This window comes from Musa acuminata, chromosome BXJ3-9 (genome assembly GCF_036884655.1).
Source record: "Musa acuminata AAA Group cultivar baxijiao chromosome BXJ3-9, Cavendish_Baxijiao_AAA, whole genome shotgun sequence".
Lineage (NCBI taxonomy): Eukaryota > Viridiplantae > Streptophyta > Magnoliopsida > Zingiberales > Musaceae > Musa > Musa acuminata.
Window position 1 is genome coordinate 11,230,334 of NC_088357.1, and position 20,661 is coordinate 11,250,994.

General features: G+C 38.3%; 2 protein-coding genes across 2 annotated transcripts; one reads left to right on the top strand and one right to left on the bottom strand.

Annotated features, from left to right (window-relative positions):
• Window positions 1-884: 884 nt before the first annotated feature.
• LOC103998084 (pathogenesis-related protein 1) lies at window positions 885-1,636 on the top strand. The gene is made up of 2 exons (XM_009419475.3): window positions 885-1,127; window positions 1,208-1,636. Exons 1-2 carry the CDS (start codon window positions 944-946, stop codon window positions 1,504-1,506), a joined length of 483 nt encoding a protein of 160 aa, XP_009417750.2. The 5' UTR covers window positions 885-943; the 3' UTR covers window positions 1,507-1,636.
• A 6,376-nt stretch (window positions 1,637-8,012) lies between these two features.
• Window positions 8,013-18,836, bottom strand: LOC135649642 (receptor-like serine/threonine-protein kinase ALE2). The gene is made up of 8 exons (XM_065168219.1): window positions 18,421-18,836; window positions 17,517-17,999; window positions 16,322-16,696; window positions 14,725-14,940; window positions 9,562-9,933; window positions 9,202-9,445; window positions 8,974-9,121; window positions 8,013-8,600 (listed from the first exon to the last, which is right to left on the bottom strand). The coding sequence occupies exons 1-8, from the start codon at window positions 18,467-18,469 to the stop codon at window positions 8,226-8,228; spliced, it is 2,262 nt and encodes a 753-aa protein (XP_065024291.1). The 5' UTR covers window positions 18,470-18,836; the 3' UTR covers window positions 8,013-8,225.
• Between the last annotated feature and the right edge of the window lie 1,825 nt (window positions 18,837-20,661).

The following is a 20,661-nucleotide window of genomic DNA, read 5'->3' on the forward strand; positions in this document are numbered from 1 at the left end:
AGGAATCGACAAGTTTTAGAAACCCAACTCGACGAGAAGACAAAAACGAGAGTATACTTAAGTTGGAAGGAATCAACAAACCCGATTCACAAGTTGTATATGATCGATGGTGAGCAAATCTCGACCTTTCATTAAGGAGAGAAATGCTCTCTACACCTAAGAAGATAAAAGGAACAATGACAAGATTAAACAACACAAGTTGGTTCTGCATGCTGCTGATTCATTATGACCTTTGCTTTTGCTTGATGGTTTAAACCACAATCTGAAACGGTCCGTCCCACCTTATTGACAATCCCACCTCCTAAAATTATTGCTTTGTGATAGAGAAGTGAGTTTGCTTTAATGCCCTCTCAATACAATAATATATCATCTTAATTTTTTATTTATATTTTTTTATTAAAATCTTTTCCTAATATTTCTCTCTCTCTCTCTCTCTCTCTCTCTTAGCACTAACATTAATTATTTTATCGATTATTTTATCTTTAGGTATAAAATATCTGATTATTCATATATATATATATATATATATATATATCATCGATATTTAATTGTTCATAAATAAAAATATTTTTTATCAACTCTCATTCTTTCGGTGTATAAAATTATTTATTGTGCCCATCTTTAAGATACTTTAACGATGGATGACATATTTGTACATGCATTCCATCTCGGTCAACACCTACCGAAATAATAAACATGTGAGACGGCTACTTTCATACTTGTAAACACACATAAAGTGTCAATTGGGCTATTTTAAACTAATAAACTTGGTCAAAAAATGACCCTAAGAGCGCTACACAACATTGACGTGCAACCACTCCCACTGTGCGTGTGACTCAGCCACCTACCGCGAAAGCCTTCTTCCTCCTATAAAGCCCCACACGGACCTCATCGTCTTCCACCACAACTCACAACTCACAACTCACCTCAAGAAGCTTCACCCATGGCTTCCGGCTCTTGGACGCTCGAGATCGAGTCCTCCGTCGAGGCATATCGACTGTTCAGGGCCGCCGCCCTCGACTGGCACTCCTTGGCTCCTAAGGTCGTGCCGGAGATCGTCGTCAGCGGCGCCGTCCTCGAAGGCGACGGCTCTGTTGGATCCGTAAGGCAGCTCAACTTCTCACCAGGTACGATCCACTACGAGAAAGCTTGAGTGACACGGTACGGTACATGCATGGTGACGCGTACGTTATCGTATTGACTGCAGCACTACCATTCGGCTACGTGAAGGAGCGGCTGGACTTTGTGGACGTTGACAAGTTCGAGTGCAAGCAGACCCTCTTCGAAGGAGGCCACATCGGGACGAAGCTGGAGATAGCGACGAGCCATTTCAAGTTCGAGCCGACCTCCGGCGGAGGATGTGTGCTGAAGGTGGTGACCACCTACAAACTCCTGCCTGGAGTTGAGGACGACCAGAGCGAGATAGCGAGGTCTAAGGAGACTGTGACGGGAATCATCAAGGCCGCAGAAGCTTACCTCGTCGCCAATCCTGATGCCTATGTGTAGATCGATCGAGCTGCTATCGAGTTTGCGTGAGATTTCCTATGTGTTCTCTGCATAAGTTGGTTGCATCAGTGTGCTTTCCTCGTCTCCCAAACAATAATCGATTGTGAGCCAATAAACAGTCATTCTCTCTCTCTCTCTCTCTCTCTCTCTGGGTTTGGTGCGTTTTGCACATCTCTAGTCACAAGCAAGTCAACTGAGCATATGGTCAAATTTGGGTTGCATTCTATATTGTATTGTATGTTGCATTTCAATGGAGTTTGACTGAGTTGTTTGTTCCATTAAAAGACCATAAATGGTCAAAAGCTTATCCACTAGTGTTACATGACCATTACAAAGCTTATTCAAATCATGCATTACCACCACCTTTACCGCTAAACATTCATCTTTTGACTGTCATTCTCCCACTGACATTGGTACGATAATTTAAAATTATCTTTCGCTGTTATTATCCTTCCCTTACAAAAAAAAACATATTAATAATTTTGACATTGAAATTTATTCTATTCAAATAATCGTTTAATGGTTGGGTTTTACGTTACATTTCTTATGGCTTTCTCCGGAAATTCCCATATTTAACAAGTCTAGATTTCTCAGCGAGTGGGAGAATTATCTTTCTATTTTTCGTAAAAAAATCTTTTTCTTTTATTTTCCTAACTAAAGAGAATACCTAATTATTCTTTTCTTTTATACACCTACACCTACATGAAGATGTTGATAATTACATATGTACCTGCGGGTTCGTATATGCATGCACCTAAGAATAGCTTGAACATATAATAAAAAATAAGAATATATAGGATAATATAAGTAAATGTGGAATTATAATAAATATTTTTTTAAAATAAGTCAATTTATTTTTACTTTACATATGGAGTATTTTTTTTATTTTAACAATTAAACTAATTGATACATTCAAAAAATATATTAAATGAGTTATGTGTGTGTGTTTTGGGAAGATATTATTGTCGTCTGAGTTAGATCGATGTAGTTCAAATCCGCATGTGTAGGATTCTCCGATGTGCTATCTGCTTGAAGATCAAGGTCGGGAAAGATTTCCTAAGTGATCCCTTCGACGTTTAAGTTGATAACCCGAAATAGATAAGTATAGTCGTTGATGGTAAAAGGTGATTTCTTTACTATACTAGAAGTGAGCTTTTATACGTGGTAGCAAAGGAATGATATATTCTATAGAATATTCTTCGAAGAGGCAACTCTTAATTGTCTCTAACAACCTCAATTTGACCTTTTATCTATATAATTAACAAGAGAAGGGCAGAAATAGTCCACAACCACTTGTCTTAAATTAATGTTCATACTAGCAGACAAGGATAATTTTTATCTCTTTCCAACCTAGATGACACGTGGAGGGCATATATCGGATGGTGGTTGGTCGATACTGACCTCCATATAATTTGTCCCTTCTTGAAGGCGTGCTTCGATGGCTCTTTGGCAAATGGTCTTGAAGCACGACATTTGGTCCATATGACATATTGGTCTTATACTTCTTTGATTATTTCTTTGAAGGTGAGCAAGGGTTCCCGACCAATGTACCTTGGGCACATAAAAAAAAAGGACTAATAACGTATCCTTCTCACCTCAAGCAGTAAGACGATCGATGCATGCCAACTAGCCCACCTTAGGCAAATGGGGGTCGGTGCCCTACCCCTCCACCTTGGTTGCTACTTGAGTAGGAAGGGGGTTCACTTCCAGCCTTCGTGATCAATAGAGGAGGTCAGAGCCCGACCCACCTGTCTCAGGCGATGACGCTCAACCTAGCCCCCTCAGGTGGAAAGGGAGTCGACGCCCAATCCCTCCATCATGGTCAGCATCGATCTCTCAGCCTTAAGCAAGGGGGGAGGTCGACGCTGACCCCTCAACTTCGAGTTAGGCTTAAGTTTAATTTTTCTAACCTCCATTTCTCAAGCAAATCTCACTTTAGGCGTATTGGACTTTCCCCACATGGTTTGATTTATGTTTTTGAGGACTCTACTCAGGTTAAATTTAAAAAAAAAAATCATGGTAGTTGTTTAAGGACAAGAGGAACCACCGATTGAAATTTACTTAAGAAATTGAAGAAAAGGGCGAACTCTATGCTTGCAATTTACCTCTAGAACTTAATTCTAGACTATCAATAATATTTCACTTGTAGTATTATGGAATCATAATACAACAATAATAACAAACCATAGTATTTGGGGTGGTTGTCATTTAATACAAACAATAATAACAACAACAAAATTGTAATTCTTAACTATTTAGGATCAATGATTACATACATCTTTTGCTACCATTAAAAATTGTCATTAAATACTAAGCTTGATTTATCTTGTTTTTGAATGCTCATAGCAATATGCATACCATTATGCGTCGTAAGAGCTAACTCATAACTCAAGAAGGTGGCATCAAGCATAAACATAACTTTGTTTATGAATATATATATATATATATATATATATATATATATATAAAATGAAGTAGTTAAGGTAAGCGATGTGACGATGGAGCTCAATCGGATGCCGAGCCGATGTATTTAGGACGTATTGTTATTTCATGAATCAGTTGCCTCCATAGGTTAAAGTAGCTTAAGCTTCGCTTCCTCTCTTTTTTCTTCAAAGCTTGGTCAATCTTTTAGAGTTGGGTTGGTCAAATGGATCAAATGGCCAATGAGGATGTTTAACAAGAAAGGTTCCGGTCTTAGAGGATTCTTTCCGAGCTAAATACATACTTGGGATAATGCAACTATATTTGCTTGTGCTCGTTGGAGCTAACCATGTTGGTTTCAATCAAGACGAAGATGTTACGCCGAGTCTGATTTTATCGCTTATGAAATCCTTTTGGCTTATACTACGATACAAGTAAAAAGAATCATTTCTGACTCAAGAAAACTGATATAGTATTGACAAGAACACTTACAAGATATCCTTGCTTCATGAACTATGATCCTATTTATAAGATCTAGTTGTAACCACCCTATAACTATTAGATCATGATTGTAGTAGCTATTGAAATTATCCTATAACTACTAGATCATGATTGAGGTAGTTATTGAAATTACTCTGTAACTATGAATCAAATCTCAACACAAGTAATATCTTTTTCTTCTATTACGTACGAGGTTCGCATCAAGAAAGAAATGTCCAAAATTCAAATACCTCTTAAAAAAACCGAGTTCACTAGCGTCTTTTTCCTAACATAACAGCGGCTACGCACCTTCTCCCTCACTTCATGAGTGCCTCCAAGAGACATGCTTTAGACAGGAATTAATTCCTTCTCCTATAGCCCCAGAGAGGAAACAGTCTTATCGCTTTTTTTTACTTTATAGAAAGACGTAACCCAAGCATTCCATCTTAAATCTCCTACGGGTACAGGAAGATTAATGACATTAAGAGCTACAAGGGATATATTTTGATAGAAAAAGGAAAGAACCGAAGAGTTTGACCCTTTGCATTGCATGGAGGAGTTGTACCATTTGGCACACTACTATATACATTTATATAAGTAAGTCAAAAGATTATGTATACATAGATAAGTAAGTCAAAAGATTGATTACCCCCGAGGAAGCCCTAGTATAGAATAAGATCATTTCTTTAATACCAATACCATAGACTGGAATGGGAATAGTCTAACACGCATACGTACGGTTTTGAGAATCTTTTCTGACTCCTGAGCTACCATGAGTTGAGAATCTTCATTGAGCTTTATCCGCTTCAATAAGGTATTCTACTAGCCTTATCAATAATAGCCTTACCTGCTACGAAGGAGGAGAAGTTATAGCCGCTTCCCACGACGCCTATCTTCCTGCTCTGCCAATATACCTCCTTGCAAACCATACTTCCCGGTGAGTCTTCGTAAGAACAAAAGCGTATGCTTTTGGTTTCATGCTATTGTAATGGGCAAGTTCTCTATCTTCATTGCTCAGGGCGAAACTTTGCTGTCACAATCCAAATTGCCTCGGGTTGTTTTAAGGATTTCTTTCTGGCCGTGTAGCCCCTTTGTTAGGAATACTAGGAATACCAGGAAATCGAAGATGCCCATGTTCACTATATTTATTTGCGCTGTTATTGTTACGTAATATGTTGCATATAGTGGAATAGGTTGTTTGCTACGAATACGCTCTTTTACACATCTATCTAATCGATGCCCAGAGGAGGATGCTAGTTAATCCTATAACTCTATACTCTATACTGTCTATACTGCGGATTATTCTCTTACTGTTGATTCTCGAACGGATTTCTCTATTGGCCACTTCCGGAACTACACCCCTAGATTTCCTTCCTGCCTTCGTCGACAACACCTAGATACTTTCCTGCTCCAGCGGATTCTGTAGATCAAGCTTATGAAACGGATTCCGCTTCATCTGACTTTGGCACTGCTGACCTACTTGCTCCTGTTTCTGGTTATGATCCTTATTATCCAGAAAGAAAATCCTGACTTGTTGCTCCAACTCCCTCGGTAGCGGAACCATCACTCGCAGGAATGGAAACCATCTTTCCGTTAGGTTAGGCACAAGTAAAGAATGAATTGATCTCTCTTGCAACTACAAAAAGAGCTAATAATCCTCACTGCTTCTCCTCTAAATCATATCAAGTGCACCTACAATAGAAATGAGTAACCTTGACTCTTTAATAACTAAGATTTGCACCCCACCCCGTCTGTATTAGCGTGCAAAACAGCTTATGGAACTCAGGCGAACTCCTTACCGCAACTCACTTCCTTAACAGACAGAGACCTTTGCTCGAACGTCACTTTCAACAAAGAACTCCGTTAGCAGAAGTCAAGTTTTAGGCTACCCACCCAATTGATCTTCTCTCGCAACTCATCAATGGAAATATGACTTTAGCGCCTTGTATATGAAATCCGATTTTCCACAACTCCTTTCCCCTCTCTCGTTAGCTCACCGTTGCTTGTTCCTGCTGCTTGTTGAGAATCATATAAGTCTTAAACTGCGAAGTCAACTCCATAAAGGGCTTCTGGGAATCTACCACTTGTTCATGCGTCTAGTTGTTAGCGAGCTGATTCAATTCATTCTGTATTCTTTTACTTGTGTGCTTACGGAGAGGAGTCATCTTACTCTTAGTTACAATCAAAGAAGGCAATTAAAGAATCGAATCTAGAAAGCCCGGCCAGCATTATATCTACCCCAAATGTAAAGCCTTATTTCCTCTTCTCTCAGCCTACCCCTACTCGATCTTGGGCTTACTTTCTTTTTCTTTAACAGCTGATCCGGATCCTCTAGCTGCAGCATCTAAGACTGCCCTTGCTCGGTTTGAAACTGAGCTACCCTTCCCTTCCATAACTCTTCAGCTCGGGGTATGATCTACTAACTATAAGAATGGAGCAGCTGACAACAATACTTTCACTACTCCTTATAGGGCTATAGCTCGAAATCGGTAATTCAGCTACTCAAATGCAACTGCCAATAATAAAAACACATAATCAGTTTTGTATATGTATATATATGTATATATATACATATGTATATGATGTGATGCATATATTGAATATTTAAATCAATCCAATTTGGTTCAAGATCGTGTACATAAAAAATTTGATATGGTTGAGGAAATGGCCCAAATGCTCATTGGATGACCGACCTATACGAAGGAAATGAAGCAGATGATGAGGATAAAAGGGTGAAGGGAAAGAGAGGAGGAGGAGGACCTTCTCCTCCTCGTCCTACATGTGAACTTAAAAACACATGAATTATTCCCCATTTTTTTGCCACTCTATTAGTGTCTTTATTAGAGCAGTCTTCCAGAATTGCCTTAGCATAAATCACCGAACTCATGCTTTGCTGAGGCCATCTTTTCGCTAGATACAAAATGCTACTACTACCTCTGACCGATAAAGGGTTTTCTTAGATTATTCTAAGATGCTGAGATCAAAACTCATCATTTATCCTTCGTAAAAGAAAAAACAGATGGACATTATGTTTCTATTGAAACATTTTGATTGGTCAGTGCAGTGCATTATTATTGGTCTCATATTAACAATATATACATTTTTTTAAAATAGGTAGACGTTATTATGATCCAAAGCTGATAAATTGCATCTGCAAGTCGTACTTACTTTCCGATGTGAATTATTATAAGCAATCGCCAATTTATCTTTTATATCTGATGAGCTTTTCTAACCATTATTAGTTTAAGCTTGCATGAGTTGTTACAAAACAAAACTTTTAAGTTCGTTTTGGAAGTAATGCAGCCATTGGCTGCCTGACGGATTCTGTAATCCTGGAAGCAGAAAGAGGTAACAACATGAGAGATCATCTGATCAAATCAGGTGGTCAGCCTATGAGAAGACAAAAGCCAGTCATGATTTATAGCGGTCAGTTCATAATACAGTATTTTGTAGTGGTATAAAACGATCAGTATCTGCTGGGATTAAACTCGTACCTGATCAAGAAAAGATTTTCTTCATGAATTCACCCTAATAAGCAAGTGTGAGGATTAACAAAAACATAATATTATTATAGTACTCATATCAGCCTTGACTGGATTCCAGGAAAAAAAAAAAGGAAAAATAATAATTCATTAAATAAATGTGAGGACTGACATTTAATGAATTACAAACAAAATAAGACTAGTTGATATTTTCGTAAATATGGACTCCAAAGATTCAGGTTGATGATAATCGAAATATACAACATACACAAAATCTTCAATTTCTATTACGAGCCATTATCCCAGCCCTCTTTATGATTTGCTTGAGCTTCAACCTCATCGACCCTCGTGCAGATCCTCGGAAAACACTGCAGCCTTGGAGATGTTGTCATTGTCAAAAAGGCTTAGGCCAGAGAAAGGACCAGAAGAGAACATCGACGAAGTGGCATCTGATTCATAGGTAGTTGAAGACTGCTTGTTCTTGGGATGGGTTGATGGGGTTGGAAGGGGATCCTGGCACTCAGCAACATGCTGTACCATTTTAAGCGACTGCACCACTTCGCCCATCGTGGGCCTCTGATTTGCCTCATGTGCAACACAAGCTGCTGCAATTGTGCAAACTCGGACAAAATCATCCTTTGGGTACTTACCTGCAAGCCTAGGGTCTGGAAGCTCCTCTAATCTATTATTGTCACGAAGAATTGGCCGGGCCTGCAAGTATCAGGATGTATAAATGAATATGATTTGTTGTTTAATGAATTGTTTTATACTTTTATGTCGGTATTGTGTGTTTATTTTTCTGCAGAAGGCTGTCAATAAAAAGAATGACCACCCCAATAATTGCAGAAAGATTATCACAAAAGAATATCTACAGCTACTATTGTAAGAATATCTACATGGTGTGTGTTTTCCTGCTCCTATTTTTTTCCCTTGCGGAGATTATACATTTTTCTTTATTCAATGTAATCTTCATTCAAATTCAACTACGAAACCTACACCATGTAGACAAATGAGAATTTCTGATAAGAGAAACCATCGAATAATGCAGATTAAGTTTAAACATAAATGGCATAGAATGTCTAACCCAGGTTACTAGGTTTTCCTGGCCAGATGGTTGTGACATATCTACAGGCCTCCTTCCTGTAAGCAGTTCAAGTAGAACTACTCCATAGCTGTACACGTCACTCTTTACTAACAAGTGTCCTGTCATTGCATACTCAGGTGCTACATACCTGAAATGACATGGGTTTCAATGGTGCCATAACACAGGTCAAAATAAAGTTACTTGAAAAGAAAGGAATTGACCACTCACCCAAATGTTCCCATCACACGAGTGGAAAGATAATTTGCACGGCCTTCAGGTGCTTGCTTGGCAAGACCAAAGTCAGAAACCTTGGCATGGAAGTTGTTCTCGAGCAATATATTGGACGCTTTGAAATCCCTGTGGATCACACAGGGTTGAGAATCCTCATGTAGGTAGGCTAACCCTCTAGCAGCATCAAGAGCAATTCTCATTCTAGTGTCCCAATCTAAAGGACAGTTTCCTCCCAGGGGGCCTGAAGAAAATGTAAGTATTAGCATAATAATAAGAAACTTTTGCCTGTATTTAAATGAAATCGAGGTTCGATATGAAAAACTCTAAGCAGAAACTACAGCAAAAATCTAATACTACCATGAAGCCAGGACTCCAAGCTGCCATTTGGAACAAGCTCATAGCAAAGAAGATTTTGTGACGAATCACGGCTGCCACAGTAACCAACAAGTTTCACAAGATTTCTATGATGCAGCCTGCTCAGCATCTCAACCTCAACCAGGAATTCTTTATCTCCTTGGTGTCCTCCGCTAGAGAGCTTCTTGATGGCAACAGCTGTCCCATCACTCAATACACCCTTGAAAACACGACCAAACCCACCTTCCCCAACTATGCTGGCAGGCTCAAAATTATTTGTAGCCTCTTTGAGCTCCTCATACGAAAGGAACCGTGTACTGGTGAGATGAGGAAGAGACCCTTCTACAGAAACTGCATCTGCAGTCCTTGACTTTACTGCAAAGTAAAATTACGATGAATGTCTAAAAATATAACAATTATATCACATCAAAATTGATCGTTAAAGAAGGAAAGCAACTCAATATGATCTAACTAAGAATTAACAAAAGTAAGAAATCCTGTAATGGAACTCTGAGTAGCAGCAGCTAAGCAAACAGTAATATGAAGTAATGAACCTTTGCTTGCATCCAAAGCATCTGAAATTATGTTGAGAGAAATTTGTTGCCATCTGTTAGTCTGTTACAGGAAATTAACAATGTTCATTTCCAAAGCATCCTGAATCAATCTCCCAACACAAAGCCATCACTTTGAGTTCCTTCCAGAAAGTGAAAATACTGAAGGATAAGCTGATTATCTATCGGATGTATGCTTTGAGAGTTTTTCTATAGTTAGCTTGCAATCTCCAAAAGTAAATATTTTCTATGAAATTTCCAGCCACGTTGGTGCAAACTATTTCTATTATCCAATACCATGATGACAAGCTATTGTTGGCACTGCAGAATGTGACATACAGATTTAAGCCAGATGTCAACAGGGCTTCCAACAATAGAATTGAGGTATAATAAATTATATATTAGGAATTTAAGATATTTCACCATTGAGTCCATATTTAATATTCAATTACTATTTATATTTGTTAATATAAGGATGGTCCCGAAGCTTCTAGCATGTTCATCGAGAACATCACAATATCATACTCAGATCATATGGATCTTGGTAATACAACTGAACCGTATAATTTGTCTTGTACTTACCTTAATCAAGTTTATCTAAAATAAGTCTTCACTGCCCTTCTGCAATTGAGTGGTGGCTATAATTCTCAGGACCGATACCAAATTTGAAGAGAGTAGGAATGTGGGTTTTATAACAGATCATATCATCCAGTGGTTGCGAACATAATTAGTCACTATTCATCTTGGTTCATATGAAAGTTCGCAAGCGACTCTCATGCAAACGCTGGGAGAAACTAGTTTACATCTGCTACAGTACACAGACATTGAGACTGCTTTGTGTTGAGATTGATAAGAAAACAGAATAACCCAGGTTGATTCGTTCGATTTCTAGCTTTAACATGATGACTCGGATTCGATGCTCAATCGGGTTCACACAGGGGAGGAGGGTCTAAACACTCCGATGAGGCAGGATACCAGTCACATTCATCTTATTTTCATTTTTGAGGCAAGACAAGAGTAAGAGAAACAACGAGGATTAGAGGATCCTAACAAGGAAGAGCAACATCCAAAGTCAGGTCATGGCTGTCCTTTGAGCTGTTAGTCTTCTAGGGTTCATGGCAGCACATAGCAGGGTCATACATTCGGCCATCACAACAAGGGAAAGGGTCATGCCTCACAGTTGGTTGATCCATATAACACACTCAATGAGCTACAAGTCTAATCAGATGATGATACACCTTCATAGTTCATACTTCATAAGGTTCAGGGAGATAGTAACGATGTGAACAATAGTACATCAACCAATGATGATAGCCAAAATGGCCAATCCAATGTTCCCCAACTTGGACCTGAATAGATGGAGCATGGAGTGAGGAGCAGTATTTCAATCATGTTATCCAAGATATAGATCATGAAGCACGAGTACTCATGCAACTTGTTTATGATCGCAAAGTCAACAGCTGTTGATTCATACGAGGATATGAAACAGAACCCACATAACATTAAGCCATATAGGAGTTCCTTGCATTCTCAGCCTTCCACTACCCTGGGTCTTAGGGCCAACAGATGAATGATAATAGTCGGTCATTCACTTCAGACTCAAATGCCCTTTACAGCATGCAATGGTACACTGACGAGCCATGGCATAGGTGCAATATAACCTATGAATCCGTACTTGCCAGTTGCCACAATCTTACTTGCATGAGGAGCCTCCTGACATGTGGTTCAGGTTGAGGCAACAACTACTACCACATTAACGCACCAGTGACACATTGTTTATCAGATGTCCTATGATGTATTGCAATAATCTATAGCTTCATTACATCCAGAATCCTGACCACCCATCACCAAATCATGACGATCAGATATATGATTATATTATATGATCATATTATACAATCATTTGATATACTTATTTGCTAAAGAAGATATACTGTGTTTGTGCATTATAAGGGATTCCTTAGATAATAACTTGTGTTCCTTTTTCATACATGTTTTCATGCAATGCTCATTCTTTAAACTCAAAGAACCACTTCAATTTTATGAGTCTTGTTTATATTTAATGAAAAGATGGAAAATAACCATAAAATAAGTTGGATTTACCTTTTTCAATTTCATGTTCTTTAAAAAATTATTTGAGGAGGAACAATCTTCTGATTCCAATGTTTGATTTCTTCCTATTGCAAGATGGGGGACAATATCTTTATGAACACAAGTCTTCATTTATCATCAATTGCCTTTTCTAGATTATAGATGGATTCTAATATTATTGCCAATCAGTATACATACTATTTTATTTTATGTGATAAGATATATGTGGAACATTTTCTAATGAATATTTAAATTGTATTTTTCAAGATAAATTGCATTGCTTTTTCTAAATTTATAAAATTGTGAACTTATGACTCAATGTTGGGATGCTATTGTGCACCATGGTGCTCATGCATCAATCAAACTCTGAGAAAGCTTCATTATTTTTGTGGAAGCTCGACTAATGTCGATATTTCCAGTATTTTTCATGTTAAACACTTGCACTCAACGAGATTCTAGTGATTTTGTTGTTCAAGAGAACCTTTGATATGGAAATATCTGATTTAATTGCCTTCAATTCCAACCATTTTCTGCTTTTTTCTGGATGTAGTTCAAATTTCCAACTTTTCCAGAGTCTCTTTAGCAAAACCAAGAGAAAGCTATGGACTTATCTTCTAACCATCAACCACCTCCAACTTGTTCCAGTGTCGCCCAATCTTCCATCTGCTTCGCCAAAGATGCCAATTGGTTTCTCTATTCTTCTCATTCAACCAACTCCCACACATTTGCACAATTCCATGACTACCTCCATAGAGCTTAGATCGATGACTGTTGTTAAAAATGCCATATAGCTCTACTCTCCAAATTTATCAAATCAAAAATCTTCTTGGGACTCTAAATAAACTAAGAAACAATAACAATTAACAAAATCTAATAGGCATCCAACATATCAAAAAATCTTGAACATGAAAGGTTTCAAAAAAAAGATGAAAAATGTAAATATGATAGGAAAGGTATCCTATATTAATTTGAAGGGTCTGATCTTGCTCGCTAGCAACAAAATAAAAATCTTGGCTTAATCTAACCTAAATTCAAAGTTAAAATAACTGGAACATAGATTGGCTCTATATATAGCCTAAACCAAGGTTCGCAATACCGTACCGTACCGGTATTTCGATCTGGGCTTGGTACCGGTATGGTACGGTATACCGAGCGGTACACCCAGGTGTACCGAGTACTGTAGCACTGCTACAGTGCTACAGTGCATTCGGACCGGTAACATGCGGTCCGCGTACCGACAACCTGTCGGACGGTACATACCGCCCGTACCGGGCGGTACGGTTCGGTATGGCAGACCCTGGCCTAAACCAATGTTTTCAATATCGTGCATTAGACTGATGTCAATCCACAGCCGAACTGATACAGGTCTGGTATGTGCCGGCATACATTCACATGATATGTCGGCACATGTTGCAACATGCTCGAAGGCTACATTTGTTTGGCAAAAACCCTACAGAAACCCTATTTCATGATTGTTTCTACCTTTTAATGATGAACCCTAATAAGATTCATAAAATTAAAGTGATTTAAGTATAAAAAACAACAAATATTGCATCAAAACATATATCAGAAAAGGAACATGGGCTGTATCTAGAGAACACATTGCATTACACAAACAAGTTAACAGTCATCTAAGCAATTAAGCATAATAAATAATCATATAATAAGTTTAGGCAAAGTTGAAGGCTTGAAGCATCAATTCACAAAAATCTAGCCTGAAACCAGGTGGACCTAGCCTAGATCCACAAGTCTGGGGCTTGATCTTTATGAATCAAGCCCTAAATTAAGTGCAAATCAGTTATCAGAGATGCATAGGAAAAATCTCCCCAATCTTGACCTAACTGAAACTAAATTCAAGTAAATAGGTTAACAAAGTAGGTTCAGAGTTACCTAATTTTGAAGAAATATCAGCTGGATCTTCGGGTCCCAACTTTCTCCTTGAGAAATTGGGGCTGCCCTTTAACTATTGCTTGAATTTAGGAGAGGTTTTAGTAGGATTTGGAAGAATCAGGGGAAATTTATGTGAGGGAAAGAAATGAGAATGAGAATGAGAAGGGGTGCTGGATTTGAGAAAAAAGGGACAAAAAAGGGCGGTTCAAAGAGACCCCTACAGCCCTCTTAAGCTTTTCTCAACCCATATGGGATTACTGCTCAGTTACAGGCCTAGTAACAGCCTTGAACTGGAGGGTAAGCCTGTTTGACAGGACCTACCAGGCAGTAAGTCCTATTTCAGAAGTGGACTGCCCGGTTCAAGGGGGTCCACATGCTGTAATGAGTAACTTTTCCTCCTCTTAGCCACAATGAGTAAGCTTCAAAATCAACTTTCCAGTTCTAGACAGAGATATGCATTAAAAATCAGTTCCTCTGCAACCTTTGGTAGTATTGGATCCACCCCAAATCTCAGTTTGTATAACATCTCTACCGTTCAGACATTCCATAAATTTCTGCATAACATTGTACTAGATGTGGATAGCCTTCCATATACATGCAAGTTTAGGCAACAAAATAGAACATAAACATATACCTGCTTCTTCGGCTGGTACCTCCTTCCCTTTGCTAGATGTGCGGGAACAGATTACTAGCATGACCAAAGTAACAATGATGATAACACTGATACATATCCCAATAATTATAAAAATACTTAAATGTTTTTGGCCTCCAGAATCATAATTTGGTGCAGATGTTGGCAAGTAGGGCACTGCAGGTGGTGAAGCCATAGGTGATATAGCTCGAAAAGGTGCTGGAGAACAAGATTGAAAAGTCTGTCATCATTTCATCAGATTCCATCTGGAATTATAAAATCATTCTAATTTTCAACAAAAGATAAATGCAGATAGTTCGCATGGAAAGTGAGAGATTCTTTATTATGTATACAACTAAGAAAAACAGATAATTATACGAGATAAGATACTAGAACTCTTGGATGTATCTATATGCTTAACCATTAAAAAAGAGCTTTGCTGAAAAATGAAAGGTGCATTATGAAAAAACCCCTAGAAGGGTACAGTCAAGCTAAAGAAGAACAGATGCAGCTGAAATAGAAGCTACATCTAGTAAGCTTAGTTGATTTGGACACTCATGATACAAGATAGTCCTCAAGTTTCCAACAGCACTAACACCTTAAAAGCAGAAATAGTGTGATCACAAAATAGACAACCACAGGATACATTAAGTCTATAAGGGCTAAAAGTAGTCCAATTTCTTCTAAAAATAGAAGCTATCATGGACTAATCAACACTAAAGCTAACATAAATGTGCATCTGCAATTTAACCTGTTTAGGTCCTGAAGTTTATTTCACTTTTTGAAGTTAATGGGAAAGTGGACCCGAGAAAAGTCCAAGTGTCCCTCGACATTGAATCAGATCAAAATAGTGGATGAGAGAACTATACAAAATATACCTCAAAAATGCAGATATGTTTTTTTTTCTCATAAAAACAATCCTGTACATTTGCAATATGACAAAGTAATCTTTTCTTGCATGATAATCTTTTCTTGCATGATTTTGACTTTCATAAAATATTGAACAGTACAAATTGTTCAATATTTCTTGTTGCTTCCTCAAAATACATTCCTAAAGAATGTCAAATTTTTGCACTTCCAATGTGACACACTTTTTATCTCTGTCTACATTACATAAATCCCGTGCTTAAGTGGTTCAAAGAGGTTGATACATAAAAAAATTGAAACCATGAAATGTGTGATACTGTGATCTTACATCACATATAAAAAATGATATCATGATTACCCAAACAACTTGGTTGCTACATTATAAAACCACTGGCAGATATGTAGTTCAGGTTGATTAACTATGTCATTTGTTCCATGATGTTGATTCATGTCAAGTGACTAATTAACAACTAAAGTGTTGCAAATTACTTGTACAAATTTATGTTAATTTTCTGCATGTTTAGTAGTTCAGCACCATACTATATTTGCATGTTTCTTGAAAATGAAATGGGCGTTACAAACCTAGCTGATGGTAAAGAGAGAAGCAATAGTACACAGATAATGCTAAAGACTGCAACTTACAAAAATCATGGATTAAAATATAATAAAATGCACATACATAAACTTACTGACATCTAATAACCTGAATTTAATAAGTCCTTCTAGAGATTACCAGGTGGAGGAGCAAGTGGCCTAAACCAAGTCAAATTGAGAAGCCTGTAGTCGCCAACTAGATCCGGGTTGACGCGGACCCTATGCAGTGCAAGCGAAGAATTCATTGCAATGACTTTATCTGCAGAGAAACTTAACCCTGTATGTGGGGCTATGTTCATTGTGATATTTAACCCAAATGCACCAACAACATAAAAATTAACGATCTCAAATTGATCAATGCGCAGTTCAAGTTGATAAGCCAGTTCTTGAAGAAATTCATTGCTCCAATTTGATATCAGAGAAACATTCTGTAGGAAGAGCTCAACTTTCACTGGGTACACGCAATGGCAATCTTGCGTACCTCGTCTCTGCACCATGTTCGGCTCACAACATTCTGCTCCAATGATAACATTAAAAATGATTATATTAAATATGGCAATTGCCCAAAAGAATATTGGTTTCTTATCTTAGTTCAACTGGTTAATACTTTCAGGATAATCAGATGAGAAACACCTTTCTATGCTTAAAAAGTTCAAATTGGAAAAGTTTTTACCAACTGAATAACATTTTCAAGAGACAGAGTTTCTACCTTGATCTTTATTGTCCACGAAGAAGTCATGTTTCTTTTGCTTTTCAGCGAAAACATTTATATGCTACTCTCTATTTAAAATGAATATCATTTACTCATAGCACGATAACACCTACTGAGAATTTATGCAGATTACACAAATCCTTAATGTAAAAATGATAATGAATTCTAAAACATTCTTGTAATATTTCTTCAAATTTTGATTGATGTCTAACAACCTAGAAATTGGAACTAATAGACATCAATCACCTTTAGTAAATGTCCATTACTACACCTCTAGGAGGAGGTCCATGTTAGGAAGACAAAACATTATATTTGTGGTGATAGTATCAACTATCAAGAGAAAATAACCATTATAACAACTTAACAAGAATATAAAACCTGATTTGCAATACCGTACTATACCGCTCGGTACGGGCAATACATTGGCACATCTTAGTGTACCATGTATTGGAATGCTCGGTACGTACCGTATCGATCAGTACACCGATACGGTACGGTATTCAAAACCTATAAAAGAGAATTGTGTCCTGTAAGTTAACTACTTTAGCAAATTACAAAAGAATGAACTTAAGCTGTCGTATCAGAATGGTAGAATAAATTTGAAATAGCATATCAATCTTACCAGTTTGAGGAGACAAAGGTGGTTGTGTTAATCCAAAAGGAACCGAACTTAAGTTTGAATATGCTGGATCAGAATAGCCAACAAGTGAAGGAGTAACAGCAAACTCTGTGGAAGGGTGTTGGTCATGCTCTATCATCGGACTTACAAAACTCGACAAGCGTGAAGCGGGCACACCAACAGTGGTTAGCAAGCGATGTATCAGTGAAGCTCTGATTGCCAATGGTGAAGATGCAGCCTGCTGTAAAGAGTACTTCCTGTGCCTTCTGTTGACCAGAGGAAGACTAGCTGGCAAAGGAATTTCATCTTTTGATAGTGTGATCGTGGAATGAGCTTTATCCCATCCATCTGAAGGAGAAGCAGCTGGAGATATCACCGCTGCTTCTGGTATATGACTGGCAGGCTTTGCTTCAGTAACCACTTGCAAATATATTACAATAAACAGAAAGCCCAGAAACAGTATCTTTGTCGATAGTTTGAATAATCCTGCAAGTCAGAAATCAAGGTCCGATGAAGATCATGTTCAACAAACCAAACAGGGTTTGACATGTTTCTTTAAAATTGGCATCCAGGATGTTTGGTTCTTTATCCTAACAGTAAGCTACAACAATATGACACAATATTGATCATACCGAAAGCAACCCAAGAAAAGACAGCATTGCTGGGCATACTCGAAATAGATATCCATAGAATCACGTAGGTGTCAGACGTCCAGAAATAAACTCGTTTTAGCTTCCAAAACAAAGGTTGCAGTGTAGATATAGGTAAATTCAAGAAACAATAACTCAAAAGGATGGTTTAATCCATCAGCACCTCCAACCCACGGCCATTACGTACCGCCACTTAAACACGCTCTGAACCAAATGAAATCAAGAATCGCTAAACAAAACACAAGCACGAACAGTACCTCTACAGTTGGAAACCCACGAAACTTGCCGACAGCCCCCCACCCCCATCGCCGATCCCAACCGAGCAAGGGCGACGCAAATTCACCGAGCTCAGCGGAGATCCTTCCGGCGAAGGGCGGGGAGCGCATGGAGGCCTCGGAGCCGGGCGGGGTAGCAGCGGGAGCAGCAGGCGCCGGCGAGCCTACACGGATCGAAACGGGAGAGAGATCGCGCGATCCGGAGCTCGACGGGCTCGATCTGGCGACGCGGAGCGCGATGACCAGGTCGGGATCCGCGATCGCCAGTCCATGGGAGGGAATTCCGATCCGGAAGAAGCTGTTAGGGCTTTTTGCCGCCCTTTGGCCAAACTTCCGCTTCCTTTCTACTCCTCTTTGTCTTCACTTTATTTTTTTCCTCTCCCTCTCTTCGAATTATTAGTTTATTTTCCTTTTATAGTCAATTCATTATAAATAATAGAGAACAGATCTGGTTGTTAGATTCACTCTCCTCTTTATGCTATCTGCACCTTTTATCACAACCAACACTATTAATTACCCAATCCAGAGCTTGAAATTACAAACGCGTCCCTACTGTTGTGAGGTTGGAGTAGGCTGAGCTATGAAATGATCAATCGGAGGTTATGAGTAGCGTTTGGTTGTGATCGAAGGAACTAAGCATTCAAATCTCGAAAGTGAAGTCGATGATCAGCCCATAGTGGTGCGATCAAGATTTATGTTTTCTTTCTTAGAGTAAAAGGTGTGTTGGTTTAGATATGACGTCTGGTACATGAAATTACCAATCAATATTCTGACGTTTTTCATAGAATATCATGAATATTTTATGAGACAGACAGGCAATGAATAATGTTTTTAGTTAATTGTAAAGGAGGCAATGAATAATGTTTAAAAGTCAACTATATATATTTAGATATTTTGGTTATGTTGTTGAAAATGTCAAAGCTTAGCGTTTGAACCTTAGTCAATTATTAATAATTCAAGACAAAGAAACATAAAGAAAATAATCTCGATTCCAAATTATAACCGGTCCATTCCTTTTAAGGTACTACAAAGTAATTGTATAAATTTCAAGAAAAAAGTGCATAAAAGCATATATTATATGATCAAGAAGGCACACACATCATCTTATGTAATTGATAAAGATCTCCTAGTTTCTCTTCCTTCTCCTAGGCATTTTCGTTCACACCGTGTATCAATTCGTCCTCTTCTATGCTCTCACCTGTTGCACCTATGACGTGGTGGTCTAGCTCTCCATCACCTTCTTTTCCGGCCTCTACTACCTCTGCCTCTCTGTCTTCGTTCGTCGCTATTGCCTCCGCCACTTCCTCTTCTTCGATAAGTTGGTCAGGGAGAGCGAGTGAGCACGGGAGGGCTACATGGACCAGCTCTGTTAGGATCAAGAACAACACTAAGAAAAGTGGGGGTGAATTAGTGTAGTAGATAAAAATGATAAATTTCAACGATTTCAAAAAACTTCATTCGATGAAATTCTAAGTTTGACGAAAACCGTTAGTTAGACTCGAATAAGTTTGCAAGTAAGTAGAGAAGAGGAGATTGAAAAATTTATAATGAAGTAAAGTAAAATACGAGAATAAGCAGTAAGGAAAAAATACATCGGAATTTATAGTGGTTCGGTCATTGTGACCTATATCCACTTTTGATTCCTCCTTCGTTGAGGTCATCGGCGTCTACTAATAATCTTCCTTCAATTGGCGAAGACCAACTACCTCTTTACAGCACTTTCTTCTTTTCACCAAGTTTAGGATATAACCTTTATAAGCCTCACACCTCTTCTTGGATGATTGCAAAACTAAAGAGAAGGCGAAGGAGGACTCTTTGCACTTTTACAATACTTTTATACCCCAACACTTAAAGATTTTTTTACACTATGATTGTACTTTGTTACCCTTTCATGCAGAAAATGGTGGGATATTTATAGGCTCCAATGACTTCAAAATTAGAGCTAAAAAATGTCTTATCCCAGATTTTTGAGATACTAGCGGAATCATTGCCCAGTCTAACGATACTACCGCTTGACAAAGCTGACACTGGGCGATACCACTACCGAGTTTGGTAGTACTACCGCATGACAGAGCCTCAAAGACTAGGCTCTAGTGGTACAATCGCTCAGTTTGGTGGTATTATCGCTTGACAGAGCTGACACTTGACGGTATTACTATCTAGTCTGACAGTACTATCGCATGACAAAGCCTCGAAGATTGGGCTCTAACGGTACCATCGCCT

Bases quoted from the DNA above. Each gene is read 5' to 3' on its own strand.
- LOC135649642 (XM_065168219.1), bottom strand. From the start codon at position 18,469: ATGGGGGTGGGGGGCTGTCGGCAAGTTTCGTGGGTTTCCAACTGTAGA. The intron at 9,934-14,724 runs GTATATGTTTAT...TTTACTTTGCAG, and splicing joins GGTACCAGCCGAAGAAGCAG to TAAAGTCAAGGACTGCAGAT. The intron at 8,601-8,973 runs GTTAGACATTCT...TGATACTTGCAG, and splicing joins AGGAAAACCTAGTAACCTGG to GCCCGGCCAATTCTTCGTGA.
- LOC103998084 (XM_009419475.3), top strand. From the start codon at position 944: ATGGCTTCCGGCTCTTGGACGCTCGAGATCGAGTCCTCCGTCGAGGCA. The intron at 1,128-1,207 runs GTACGATCCACT...TATTGACTGCAG, and splicing joins GCAGCTCAACTTCTCACCAG to CACTACCATTCGGCTACGTG.